This window comes from Rhinatrema bivittatum, chromosome 8 (genome assembly GCF_901001135.1).
Source record: "Rhinatrema bivittatum chromosome 8, aRhiBiv1.1, whole genome shotgun sequence".
Taxonomy (NCBI): Eukaryota; Metazoa; Chordata; class Amphibia; order Gymnophiona; family Rhinatrematidae; genus Rhinatrema; species Rhinatrema bivittatum.
Window position 1 is genome coordinate 141,377,156 of NC_042622.1, and position 15,120 is coordinate 141,392,275.

The 15,120-nt window shown below is 41.4% G+C and overlaps 1 protein-coding gene across 4 annotated transcripts in view; it reads right to left on the bottom strand.

The window, feature by feature from the left end:
* The window catches only part of FKBP15 (FKBP prolyl isomerase 15), a 191,840-nt gene that overhangs the window by 161,526 nt on the left and 15,194 nt on the right, over positions 1–15,120 (bottom strand). For 3 of the 4 annotated variants that reach the window (XM_029612643.1, XM_029612644.1, XM_029612641.1), the window contains 4 exons: positions 13,247–13,322; positions 12,039–12,108; positions 9,815–9,889; positions 1,874–1,972 (listed from right to left, as the gene is read on the bottom strand). In XM_029612643.1, the coding sequence (XP_029468503.1) occupies positions 1,874–1,972; positions 9,815–9,889; positions 12,039–12,108; positions 13,247–13,322 (320 nt within the window). Of the gene's footprint in view, positions 1–1,873; positions 1,973–9,814; positions 9,890–12,038; positions 12,109–13,246; positions 13,326–15,120 lie in introns of all 4 variants that reach the window. The other variant, XM_029612642.1, reaches the window with a different exon arrangement.

Below are 15,120 nucleotides of genomic sequence, written 5' to 3' on the forward strand. Positions count from 1 at the left end.
GAGATACTGAGAAGGTGTTCTCTCACATTCTCAACAGCACTTCCAGGAGGATTTTGTGCACTGGGACTGCCACGATCTCCTTAGGAGGCTCCACGTACTGGAGAATGTCCAGCATCTTATTGCTGAATTCCTCCTCCATCAGCAAAATAAACGGGATGGTTTCAGCCATCTGGCTGGCAAAACCAGCAAAGCAGATGTCCTCAGACGGGGGCTTCCCTGTGTCTGGGGGAGGCAAGGGATCAGAGGGGAAACCTATCAACAACCCAAGAGTCATGGCTGTACACTCAAGGGCACTGGAATTTCTCTTCGCTGCAATACGCAGAGAAAGGATCCCTTGGTGCACTATCCTTAGCCAGCAGGTTGCTGACTGGTGCAGCTGGCTAGTGGGCTTGGGACCATGATAATCCCCATCCCCTCGGGGAAGTTTTCTCTCATGAGGAGCCAGACTAAACAGGTGCTGGCTAGCGCAGACTCCAATGTCCCTCCAGACGTCAGCAACAGATCAGGCATTGAAACTGGTCTCAATACAGTGCCAGCAAGTACCTGCAGGGAGTTGAGCAGCAGCTTAAGAACGAAGCTGCCATCCTCAATGCCATTGATGTTCCTGTACTGAGGCCTTGCAGTGCCTTTTTGTACAGCCTGCTGGATCCATCTCTCCAATTCATCCTCAAAAGACTGCTGATGCTAATACCCACTGTGAGACAGGAGTAGCAGCCACGTCCTCTTTGGAACTAGGGCCGAAAAGGCAGAACCACATTTGGGAGAAGCTAGACGATAGCCTGTCTTTGGGTTCCCTACTAGCCACTGGTTTCAAAGGAACTAGTGATCCCCTCGATGCCGATGGCTCCTCTTCCACTAGTGCAACTCTATGGTCCATTGATGTCGATGCCAATGAATCAGTCTTCCGGTGCCCAAATAGGTGTTCCATCAAATCCAAGTGGGACCAGCATCCTTTAGTGGTCATCGCAGCACACTTGCGGCAACTCCAAATGTCATGTGATGCCCCCAAGCAGAGGACACACCTATCATGGGGATCCATGATAGACATAGTCCTCTTGCATTGGAGGGCATCACTGGAACCCTGAAGTCATGTCAGAGTGGTTGGTCGATGTCCAGTGGGCACTAATGGCACCGCCACCCAGAGGGAATGACAGCTAAATGAAATTTACTGAAATGTCGAAAACCCTACCTAGGAAATACTACAGGGAGATCACAGGATGGTGAGAAATAGGTGAAGAGATGAAAAAAAAAAAAGAATGAAAAAGCAACAATTCTGAAAGTTTCTGAGAGGCTTGAACAGTTACCACTAGGCTCCGTGGAAAAAAAACACTGAAGGTTCCCCTTGTGGCTACATAGTACATTGTATGCCATGGGCATTCTCAGACTCAAAGTTCTAGAAACTTTGACATAAGTTTTCCATGCCAGGCTCCATCAGATATCACATCACCCATGTGTGAAGACCGACATCCTGCTTGTCCTCTGAGAAAAAGAAAGTTTGGTAAATTCAGTGTGGGAAAACATAGTGGCTTTGGGTATTTTTTTTTTTTTTTTTAGAATGCAGATGCTCCTCTGGAGTACACTCCAAGAATCAGGCTGCCTTTGTTACTATAACAAGGAGTCCTAGAACTAAACTACCATCGTTTACCACTTAAAAAAAAACAAACAAAAAAACTTACTTAAAAAAAGGCATCATGTAGCATATGGCTATTCAAATGCGGTCCTCAGGTGTCTAGATAACCAAAATATTCACATTAACAGAGCTCTCAAACCAACTACATGCAACTATATTGGATAAATATACTCTGTGAAGATCCTGGAACCCAAATAAACTTGTGGTCCAGCCCTGCTATGAAGCACAATTAGAGGTCTTTACCTGCTTATTAAAATCACAGGCTGCTTTCTCCGACTCAAACATAAGTGACCAGTTCTCCCTCTGATCATCATAAAAGTTGCTGTAGTTATTGGGTTGAACCTGAGGAAGAAAATATTAATGCCAGATTACATGTAAAGAAAATGTCAGGTTATTTGAAAAGATAATTCAAGTTCTTGCTATGAAAGTTGAATCAAGTAGGAGCAATACTTTAAATATTAAGACTGTAGTCGAATGTGACTGAGTCTTGGCTTGCTGCAAGCATGGTTCACTGAGGGACAAAGGCTGAGTGAGGGATCATTACTGAGGGCAGGTTTGGTTTTGGCTGTGTTGGTTTTATAATGTAGAGTGCATGCAATAATAGCCAATGAAATTGGAAATGCCAAGGAGAATAGGTTCATAAAGTTGGTGAATATGAATTATATTTAAATACGTTGGGTAATTTTTTTGATGTGGGATCTCATGCTGTAAGGTTAGCCTCCCTTGGGACACTTGAGCATCTGCAAGGGGAAGCTCAAGTTCTCTGTTTGTTGGGTTGTCCTTTGTTTTTCGAATGTTTTAGGGATAAATTATTAGAAAAATAATCGCCACCAGGGTAAACTCTTTGGCTTCAAGAGATCAGATGCTTATGTATAGTAAATTCTCATAACAGTGTGTGTCTTGCAATATGACATTGATTACCATCTCTTAAGTGTTAAACATTTTTAGCAGCACATACATTTCTTTTGGAAACTCTGTTAATCAAAACTTTGTAAACCATTGTGATGGCGAAACCGGACAGTATATAAAACTCGATAAATAAAGTATGCATTTTATTCTACAGATAGCCCAAAAAACCTCTAATTTTGGATTGCCATTAGAAAAACCGTAGGGCCTTGGCACAGGCGGGTTTACAAATTAATCTGAGTCACATTTTTGAAGGAGTTAACATGTAGATAAAGGTGAACCGATAGATGTAGTCTTTTGATTTTCAGAAGGCATTTGACAAAGTTCCTCATGAGAGGCTTCTAGGAAAAGTAAAAAAAGATATGGGATAGGGGCGATGTCCTTTCATGGATTACAAACTGGTTAAAAGACAGGAAACAGAGAGTAGGATTAAATGGACAATTTTCTCAGTGGAGGGGGGTGGGTAGTGGAGTGCCTCAGGGATCTGTACTGGGACCGGTGCTTTTCAATCTACTAGATAAATGAGGCTTGACGGACGTGCCGCAAATGCGCAGTAGAGAGCAGCTCTACTGCGCATGTGTGGGCGAGCACGTCTGTCAGAGCGTCGGCGGCGAGGAGCAGTGAACCCGGTGGTGAGGAAGGGAGGAAGAGTGAGGGGAGGGAGGTAGGAGGTGAGAGTGAGGAGGTGGGAGGGGGAGAATGAGAGACAGAGGGATGTGAGTAAGTGGAAGGGTAAGAAGTTGTGGAGCAGAGAAAAAGGGAGTGGGGGAGGGCTGAGGGCTGAGGGCTGAGGGAGAGGGAAGGGGTTGTGGATGAGCTGAGAGGGGATTGGAGGGGATGAGAGTGAGGGTGGGGAGTGACTAGTGAGGCAGTGGGAGAGAGGGTGAGTAAGACTGAGGGGAGGGAGAAAAAGCATAGAAGGGTGCTGTGTTCGAAAATGGACTGAAAAAAAAAATAATGTAGCCCACTGTTACAGGCTTAACGGCTAGTATATTTATAAATGATCTGTAAAGGAATATGATGAGTGAGGTAATCAAATTTGCAGATGATACAAAATTATTCAGAGTGGTTAAATCACAAGCGGATTGGGATAAATTGCAGGAAGACCTTGTGAGACTGGAAAATTAGGCATCCAAATGGCAGATGAAATTTAATGTGGATAAGTGCAAGGTGATGCATATAGGGAAAAATAACCCATGCTATAATTACACAATGTTGGGTTCCATATTAGGAGCTACCACCTGTAGAATAGTGCACTGCATATATCCTGCACATATGTAGTTATAGCACTGTGAAGCACTATGATCATTGAACTTGCCAGAGAATTATCCAGCACGGATGACATCATTCCTGGAAGGATGGAACTAAGTTTGTTATTCTAACTGATAAGAAGAGGCCTGTGGCCTATAAGTAAGAGCAAGCTAAAGTACACATGTTAAAACATATATTGATTGGCTATTAAAGGTAAAGGGTGTGGATTATGCAGATGACTGATAATAGCAGACCCCAGACCCTTTATAAGCTGATGCACACGTTAAGAACTCTGAGCAGATTTTGAACAGACTTTGTACACCTTTGCTTGTACTATTTTCTTTCTGTATATTCTGCTCCATAGAGGAAACTTTCCGCATTCCTCTATTAATTACTTTTATTAATAAACCTCTTTCTTTATTATCGTCTGAAGCTGGTATTCATTCTGTAATTAGAAACAGGGGAAGCCCCTCTTTTAACACACCCAAGAAAGAGATCTAGGCATCATAGTGGATAACACATTGAAATCGTCGGTTCAGTGTGCTGCGGCAGTCAAAAAAGCAAACAGAATGTTGGGAATTATTAGAAAGGGAATGGTGAATAAAACGGAAAATGTCATAATGACTCTGTATCGCTCCATGGTGAGACCGCACCTTAAATACTGTGTACAATTCTGGTCACCGCATCTCAAAAAAGATATTGTTGCGATAGAGAAGGTACAGAGAAGGGCGACCAAAATGATAAGGGGATGGAACAGCTCCCCTATGAGGAAAGACTAAAGAAGTTAGGACTGTTCAGTTTGGAGAAGAGACGGCTGAGGGGGGGGGGGGGGGGGGGGGCGGGATATGATAGAGGTGTTTAAAATCATGAGAGGTCTAGAACAGGTAAATGTGAATCTGTTATTTACTCTTTCAGATAATAGGACTAGGGGGCACATTTAAAACTAAAATCGGAGAAAGTTCTTTTTCATTCAAGGCACAATTAAACTCTGGAATTTGTTGCCAGGAATTCTGGTTTATGCAGCTGGATTTAAAAAAGGATTGGATAAGTTCTTGGAGGAGAAGTCCATTACCTACTACTAATTAAGTTGACTTAGAAAATAGCCAATGCTATTACTAGCAACAGTAGCATGGGATAGGCTTAGTTTTTGGGTACTTGCCAGGTTCTTATGGCCTGGATTGGTACTACTGGAAACAGGATGCTGGGCTTGATGGACCCTTGGTCTGACCCAGTATGGCATGTTTTTATGAGGCATTAAATACATGAGGATATGCATAATCAAGGATGCCGTGGCCAGTCTGGAGATACAAAAATTACCAGACCTGGATGATCTGAGATTTTCATAAGCTCTCCCCCTATCAGGGGCCATGGAGGAAGCATGTATAAGGCTGCTCCTGTTAGCCAGGCCCAGACCAAACTGATTCAGGACAAAAGGTGCTCTCTTCTGGCTGAAAAAGTTCTGCAGTTTCGCATTTTTTATGGTCGCCATAAGATCCATCACCGGTATACCCCATCTAGCCACAATCCTATCAAAGGCTGCTTGAGAAAGATCATTTCTCTGGTCAAGATATTGCCACTGAGATTTAATTTATTTACATGAACTTCTATTCTGCTACTTCCATGTTCATAAAGCATCATACAAAAACATTAAAAACATAAAACCATCAGCATCTTAAAAATTACATATATGCTTTCCTAAGCAACCAGGTCTTTAAATCTTTCCTAAAAAAATGTAATAGCTTTTTCTTCTATAAGCCTTAATGGAAGTGTATTCCATAATTTAGGCCCTATGTAAGATAGTGCCCTTCGTGTTTTCTGCAACCTAAAATTCTGTGTAGCAGGTAAGGCCAATGTAGGAAGAACGGAAACTGGTCTAAAATTAGACAAATCTTTAGAAGTTGGCTTAATATATTTTTTAATTGGTCTAATGGTTGCCACTTTTAATTGGGGTAGTAAAATTTCCTCCATTAATGAAGCGTTAACTATTGCTCTAATTAGTTCATAAGAATCCTGCCTTAAAGTTCTGATTACATAAAAAGGACAAGGATCCAAATAAGACAAAGTTGATTTTACATGATTAGTTATACTAGTTATTTTTTTCAGACAAACTGTTCTAAAATCAGATCATTTTTCTTCAACATTCAATCCTATAGAAACAACTTCACCACTCATATAACCTACATGGACATTAGCTCACATTTTAGCAACCTTGTCCACCAAATAATCAGCTAACTCTTCACAAGAAGGGTAATCACTTACAACCATAGCTTGGCCAGAGGTTAACTTCTGAACAGTAGCAAACAAAGTCATATTCCGTTTGAACATTGTACATACCTGCTCTGTGTGATGCTAATGCCTTCATATACGTCTCCGCCCAAGTGAGAAGTAAATCTACCTCCAACGACATCTAAGGGCTTTATTCCTCCTTGATGATTCATGTATGCCACTATCATGGTATTGTCGAACATTATCTTGCCTGCCTGACTTATTAGCTGAAGCACAAATCCCAAAGAGCCAATCAAAATGCTCTGGCCTACAACTGACTGATAGACCAATTTGCCTCCTCGGGATTCTAAATGTCCTTGAATCAAAAGTCCCAGACAGTGTGCAACCCGGCCTGTTAGATTTGAATTTGTCTTCACTGTACCCAGGCTGGGGTCAATAGATCCACTCCCTGCTCTAGGGTTCTGCAATCCAACATCATTGCAAGCTTATCTTGATGGATTCTGGTACTGGTAGTCTATGGAATGATTTTGAGACTGAGGATTCCATCTGGAGAGCAAAGCTTTGAAGAAGATGCATGCATGCCCTCACCCACGATACCAGATCTACCACCACTGCTATTGAGCCAAGAAGCTAAAGATAAGGTCATACCGTCTGATTCCTGGCCGATAATAAATGCCAAGATTTGTTGATGCAACTTTTGGATTCTTTGCTCCATTAGCCAAACATGACTTCTCTTTGTATCGAACCGTGTTTCCAGATAAAAGAGAGTTTGGAAGCCTTTGGGGAAAATGACTATCCAACCCAATTCCAGCAAAAAGTAAACCACTTTCTGGGTGAACAGCATACTTTCGTAAAGTGACTTGGCCCATGACCAGTCCAAATAAGAATGAATAAGCCCCCTTCCTTGTGCAAGACTACGGCATCTACCACCATCACTTCCAAAAAGGTCCTTGGGACTAATACTAACTCAAAGGGCAAGGCTTGAAACTGAAAATGTTGACCAGAATCAAAGAAAGCACTAATAGCCCTTCCTTATTGGAATATGAAGTTAAGCCTCTGAGATCCAAGGAAGTTAGACATTTCTCCTCTCTCACTGTCATAACAACCGATTATAATGTTTCCATTCTGAAATGATTAACAAACCAGATCTTACTAGTCCCTCAGGACTGAAACCACAGCCTTCAACTTGAGAAGCCTTCCTAGTATCATTTTTACAGCTTCTCTCTTCCTGGCAAATGACAGGGATGAAAACTATGAAAGTGGTTGAAATGGGATGGGAGAATTCCAGAAGGTAACCATCTCATATGATCTCCAGGACCCCATTAATTTGCTGTAATTTGGGTCCATAATCCAATAAAATAGGGATATATGGCCACCTATCTCTGGGATCAGAGATGAAGCCCCAAGAACTAATTATGCTGCTTGAGAGGATCCTGTCTTTGAGGATCCTTCATCATCACCTTTAGGATAAAAGGGCTGGTATCAGGTAAAGACCTAGACATTAGAGTGTCAGCATTTCAGCCTTGCCTAAACCTCCTGGACTCCCAAAACCTACTGCGGGATAGGAAATTACGAGACTGAGCCTTTGCCTTGCCCTCCAGATGCCTTGGTATCTTGCAGTCCCCCTGGCCTTCGCCATTTTCTCAAGCTCCTCTCCAAACAAAAATCATTATTTTTTGACTTTGTTAATAGCAATATGTTACAAATGTAAATCAAAGCGATGTAAAGAAAAAAAATTTGAAAACATCTTAAATTAATTTTAAATGGAAGTTTTGTCAAGTTAATCTTAGAGATGGAATCTGCTGACCAGCTCTGCAACCAAAGGAGTCTTCTAGCAGCCATGTGGAAGCTACACCCTTTGCAGAAGGCCATCCAAAATCTAAACAAGACGCGCTGTGTCCAACTCTACTGCTTCCTCTTGTACATGCTGTGCAAGAGGCAAGCCAGACCTTGCTGCTACACGGTTGCAAGCTGCAATCTGCAGTTCCATGCTAACAGCCTCCAAAGGCCTATTTAAGCACAGACTGTATACTCGGAACTGTCTTCCAGAGAAAGCTGTGCAAAACAGTTCAGACCTTGCTATAGGAATGTTACCTGCCGCACTGCACTTGATTCCTTGTAGGCTTGCATTAATATCGATTCAATCTTCACATTCTGAACACCCTTTAAGATTGCACCAGCTTATACTGGAATAGATGTCTACATAACAAACAAGTGAAATGTTAACTTTCAAAGTCTGAAAAACTCTTAGTCCTGAACCACAAGCAGAAAACACTTTTTTTTTTTTTTTTTTTTTTTTTTTTTTAACTCCCCTTCTGAAGAGGACCACTCCACAGCCATCAACGTCAGCCACCTTGTACAGCATACTGGCTTTTGAGGGTTACCTATACCAAAAAGGCAGGCCCTCAAGTGAGGAAAATTCAGCCCACAAGGTTTCTCTTTACAAAAAGGAATGAACTATGTAGGCCCAGCATCCTCCTCCCCCCCCCTCCCCGCACCAAAGGAATTCATGGTCTTCAAACTCCCTCTTCCAGGGAGTCTTCCATCCAAAAGCCCCCATTAAGCTCCAAGTCCACCCTTTCTGGAAAGGATGCCCTTTTTTATTTTTTAATATTTAAGTTAGCAGTCAAAAATCAGAGATGGATTGCAGGACAAGACTGCAGCAATGTGTCTGATACAGACCCATCACAAACTCCTCTGGCATTGATATTGAGAAGGGAGTCGCTCATTGGACTTCCATTATGGCTGATTCACTAGATAAGGTTGCTCTGTTATTGCCCAAACCCAAGATGAAGTCCTTTCCTTCATTGAGAGATCTAAGGGTGGGGGACAAACATCAACTAGACATAGCAAGTGTGTTTGGAGGAAAATTCGTACTAAAGACTCTGCGTCTCTACCGATCTTTACTAACCTTGTATCGTTCATCGATTCAGGCTAAGATTTCTTTCTACTCTAGACGAATTCATGATACTGGTTACAGCCTTAAAGAACTTTTTAAGATAGCCAAACATTTGACTAACAAACCAGCTCACGTGGGTACTTCAGTTGTCTCTACTAGTGTTCTCCTTTGCAACAACTTCTTGGGATCATTTTAAGAACAAAGTAGACAAACTTACTGCTTGTTTTTCCTCAGTACCTAACTGGTCTTCTCCTTCTAAAACAGAGCCTGATTCCTTCTGGAGCGAATTTGATTTGACCTCGCTGCTAGAACTTAACCAAGTGACCTCCAAGCTGAATCCTGCTTACTGCACCCTTTATCCCTGTAGTATTTCCATCTTGAAGGGTATCAAAGGCTCTGTAATACCCTCTCATCTACCCATGACTATTAAAAAAAAAAAAAAAAGTACAGCACTGGAAGACTATACAAACTGCCTTAAATGAAGAATGGCATCTTATATGCAGTCACACTAAGGTTGATAGCTGGGATATAATCATTAAGAGTGTGAACAGGAATAACTAGGCAGACTGGATGGGTCAGTTGGTCTTTTTCTGTCATCTACTATGACATTAAGAACAAATCAATCACACTATTAAATATCTGAAGGGCAAGACAGATTTTTGTGATTCAGAATATATGTTTAACCAGTTCAATCACGGAGACAGGTTGAACATGATCAAGGAGCCAACTTATAGCAACACATTTTATACTAAGGATAGGCATTTGATATGGCAAAATAACCCCTTGTGGTGCCCAGGGATTATGTGCGGCACTTTCAGTGGTCAGCATGGTTTTGTCACTGTGCTAAATGCTCTACCCATTTGATGCTCAGCTAAAAAGGCAAAGTCTGTTGTAGCCCTTACCGTAAAGGTGAACTCTGGATGGATCCTGGCAGCTGCGACTGGCTGCTGCTGACTGACATACAAGAGAATCCTGTACTGGAGTTCAAAAGAAGAAGAGAGAAAAGGTCAATATCAGTAGGGCTCCATTAACACTTGGGGTTTCATGTTTTGTTGGGCTCTCTCTAAGAAAGCAAGCTATGACAAGAGCTATAAAAGTCAATGGTTCTATATCTAGAGGCAAAAAACACTTCTCTTTCAAGTTGTTGCTATCCTACTTCTCCTCCCCTTTATGTTTCACCGAGGGTGTTGTGCTACATTTACCCGCACACACGAGAAATGGTAAGGATGAATGTCCTACTATGATTGTAATTACTTTGGAGCTGTATCCCCCCTTCACACGAGAAATAGTTTCTTCTCCCTCATTTTTTTTACAGTTATCTTATGATATCCTTGCACTGATAAACAATAATATTAACCCCAAAAGGTACACATGGGTTTGTGCTTCTGAAAGGTTGGGCAAAGGAAGCACAGAGTTTACTTCCAGATGAAAAAAGGTCCTATATAAAATAGAAATTCGTATTAAGAAAGCTATTATATCTCAAAGGAGATTTTCCTACATTACAGACCAGTAAAGACCTGATAATTGCCCAATGTCAAAACTTAGAAAAATTACAGCTTACAAATTGTTTCATTTTTGCATAATCCGTACAACCCAATTTTAAAACGTTTTTGCTTAAGAGAAAAAACAGAAAAATATTAACCCAGGAAATATAAAATTAGTTTATATAAATAAAAATAAAAGCGCACCAGACTGTGGCTGGGGTTACTATGGAGGCAGCACTCACAGTCCCAGAAGATTAGGGGGAAGGAGTCAGGTATTGCAGGATTTTGCATGAAAGGAGGGCTAGTACATGCCTCCAGCTGAAAACTAGGGATGTGCATTTGTTATGTTACTTTATGCATTTAACTAAACAAAACAAAATTGTAAATACACACCAAGAAAAAGAAAAACAACATGTTTCCGATGCACAGCCCTATGGGACCTGTCGCTGCAGTGAGAGGAAGTGAGTATAAAACGGGAAAAATCCCTGGGTAGTTGTGAAAGAAGGCTCATGGAGCTGAATCCCAGCCCTGGCTCTAAGTGAGCTGGAAGCCCAAAAGGAGCAGGAAGCAATTGCTGGGACAAAATTAAGCACACAAAAAAAAAAATCAGTCAGATAGTTGTGTAGGATTATTATCCCTTTCACTTCCTCCCATTCCATGTTTTTCCCTCCCCCTAGTCATCTCTGCCATTCTTCCTCTCATGTCCAGGTGGCTCAGGGACCCTTGTCAGTTCCTCTGATGTGCACCCTCAGCACCATTTCTTGGCTAAGGGCCACCATTGTAGTAGTCACCATCTTTCTCCCTGTAACAGAGTGATCCCTGTTTTCCCATTTACATGTGCAGGACCAGGCTAGAAGCCTGGTCTACCTTAAACCCCACACAGGGCGAGCGCTCTGTAGGTGGGACAGTGTGGGGGGGCAGGGAAGAGGTCAGAGGGCGGAACCAGCCGGCAGGGATAAGAATGTAAGCCCAGCTGAGTTTGAGAGACCCAGAGAGTCTCCAGGAGAGACAGCTCCTGTTAATCTGTCCTGTCCAAGACAGCAGAAGAGTTGAATACTGCAAAGGTAGGCAGTGGTTCTCAATACTGTTTCCTTTGTGAATAAAGTACATTTTACTTCAGAAAAAAAAGTTAAAAGTTAGACTCCAGGAGTGTGAAGCCTGCTCGGTCATCCTCACACTCCCCTCACAGAAAGAACATAGAGTAAAAAAAACAAAACTTTTCAGAGAGACTACTTCTGACATTTTCTTCATTGCTGGAGAACCAAATTCAGTATTCTGTAAGCTGAAGACTAGGGACGTGCATCTTTAAAACACTAGTTAGGTTAATAAAAAGGTTATTACTTCTATCCCCTACTTTGGCTCTCTTCAACTATATTTTCCCCTTAGGAAGTGCTGTTCTATGACAGACAGAACAGGTACATTTTTTCTCCATGAGACCGGCTAATGGCTTTGTCCAGCAGAAAATGTGATCTTCAGTTCTACACGCAGGTCATAATGAAGAAAGAAAGAAAAAGAGAAAAAGATGCAGGAAGGACTGAATGATAAATGACAAAGAAACAGCAACATAAAGGGGCAAGAGATAAAACTACAGCCAGTGTTGAGCTAATGTACAGAAACATACAAAACTGTGGTGCAATCTTACCTCTTTGGTGACGTGATTTGCCAAGACAGCTACTCCAAATTTGCCTTGTTTCACATATTGACCACTTATGCTTTAAAAGAAAAAAAAAAAGAAAGACAGAGACATATTATGAAGGCTCCCCTAATTGCTAGCTCATGTTGGTGAAGACAAATTATTAAATTATGTCGTTTTTCCCAACCCTAGCACACCATACAATCACATTTACCCTGCTGCAAAGAGTATTATGTCCAACTACAGCCGTGTGACTAGAGCATGAGGTGAACCTGCTCCAAAGTCATAAAGCTCCATAAACACAGCTGAGGTTTGGAACTCACAAGCCTTGATCCTAACTCTACTCCAAAATGCCATAACCTATTTTAATTAAATTCCCTTAGTTTTCACAAAGTGAGACTATTACTCTGCCCCCTTGAAGTACAGTAAATATGAGGAAATGTAGATTTTGAACTTAAAGACTGCCGAGTCCATCTCAGGCATATGGCAGAGAGTAATGAACATCCACGTGCAAGGACGTTCTGCCTGAAAAGGGATAGAACAGAGAGAAAACTAGAGGAACTGTTTCCAGCAGACAGAATCACAGGCCTGGTTATTGAGAGTCACCTGATTGGAACACTTTCCCCCTAAGGTCAAAGCCTTTTAAAATCTCATAAAGGAAGACATACAGGGGCTGATGCAATTATGTGTGCTGAAAGCCGGCGCTGACTTTTCAGCGCCCGCTTTTTTTAAACGCACGCATAGCACCCGCAAGGGGGGCGCCATGCAATATGGAAATTAGGGGGTCGTGCTAGGAAGGAGGCACTAGGGGCGCTTGCGTGACCTTAGCGCCTCCTTCCTAACGTGACCCGCAGTGGCTGCCGGTTATGAAGACCGACGCTGGTAAACTCTGCCTTGGTTTTCATAACCTGCCTGTCTGAGATACACATTTATCTTTTTGCATTCAGAGTGAATGAGTAATAGGCTCATTCACATGCATTTGCATGTGATAAGCGCTCTCTCATTCACTCCGCATGGGACACGCGTTAAATAGGCACTAATCCCCCTATTGCATTAGGGGGTGGATTAACTCCTATTTATCCCGCAACCGACTGCAGGTTATACAGTGTGCTCGGCTGAGCGCACTGTATTGCATCTGCCCCAAAGTATATTAAAAAAAAAAAAAAAAGTACCCACCTACCCACTGCAATAACGGTAGTAGTGTACTGCATACTTACAACCGATACACGTGGACGGCAGTAGCACATAGCACTTGTGGGGCTCCTGCAGCTGCTGCCTTTGATGTCTTCTTATCTGCTAAAAGCAAACAAAAATCTAATGCCAGCAGGGAGTGAAATAGCAATGTCAAAAGCAGCTTCTAGATCCCTCAGCACTGGAAGAACTACAGTTTAGAAGCTAACTAGCTCCAAGCTACCTGCAACAGCTACTTCTGTATCCCAGAGCTCTGCAATCTATCTCAGAGAATGCTTGGGTTTGCAGGTCTGTCTTTTCTAATGAGAAATGCAGGATAAGAAGAGAAAGGCATGATTAAACTGCCCCTCCCCCCCCTCCACACACACACACACGTTTTGTTTACAAAATGTATATGCTGCACATTCAAGTTGGCTTACAATGTGAGCATTCGTGAAATTGTAAAAACAGAAAATGCATTTTATGAATTTTTACTGTAGCACAAACACTCAAAATTACAAAATAAATATTGAACTTTGACTGGGCTACTACTTTATACTATTGATTTGTTGTCTACTTTTACATATTTAATAAAATGCCAGTTCAAACAGTGTCTCTTTAGTTTTGGGGGTTTAAGGTTTTTGCAAATTGTTTACTTAATTCCTCTGGCAAGCTATTCCCACATCAATGGGACCAGCTATTTATAATAATTCTCCCTTGATTCAGCTAGATGAATTAATTTATAACTTGGTACATCTAATAAGCATCTGCCTTCAGATCTTAGGCTTCTGGTTGGGTGGTAAATTTTTAACAAGGAATTAATGCACAGTAGTGATTCACGATTCATAGCTCTAGGAATCATTACTAAGACCTTATATGTAATTCTGTATTTTACTGGAAAGCCAATGAAGTGCCTTCAAAATAGGGGTAATATGTTCAAAGCGTGATGTCCCTGTGAGGATCTGAGCTGCAGGAGTCGTGAATAGTTTGAATTGCCTTAATCGTATATACAGAAGATCTAAAAACAAGGAACAGCAGTAGTCAAGAGAAGGAATGATCAGTGCTTGAATGACTGACCTAAAATCTGTTTTATCTAAAAAATGCTTTAATCGTCTTAACAGCCTAAGCTTCCAATATGCTTTCTGCACAAGATGTTTCATGTTTCTTAAATGAAAGGTCAGAATCAATAATTACCCCTAAATTTCTAGCTTTCCTAACAATAGGTAATTGATATCCCAAAAAGTTAGCCAATGTAGGAAAAAAACGTATCTACTTTTCTGCTTAAAAAAAAAAACAAAATTCACTTTTTTCAAGATTTAAAATTAACTTATTTTGGGTTAACCAATTCTTGACAGAAGTGAAATAAATAGAGAGGAACCAGAGTGTAGTGTTGTGATCAGCTAAACATGGAAAACAAGAATTGTATATCACCTGCATAAAGAGAAAAATGTAAGCCTAAACCTTTTAATAGTTATATAGTGGTCTCAAATAAAACGGCCGATAGTGAGGAGGCCAGGGGGCCTCCTATATTCAGAGGATGCCAGTCAGACAGAATTTCCATATTTCACCTGCTAAGGTCTGTCTGATAAATATGATAAAAGCCAATTTAAAACTTTTTCACCTATCCCAAACTGGGCTAGAAAAGTGTTATATCACCATTATAAACAACAGCATCCAAAGCACAGACTCCTGCAGGACCACACAGTAACAAGTAAATGATGGCAGATAAAGACCACAATGGTCCATTTAGTCTGCCCTGCAAGTTTTGTTTTGTTTTTTTTAAATAGGTAGTAGCAACTGCCACTCTATTCAGGCTACCCCCCAAGGGTAGTAACAATTGCCATGCCTTGCATGCTACCCACAAGATGGAAGGTAAACTTTAGGTGTAATAAAAGTTACCCCATTTATTCATTTCCATTCT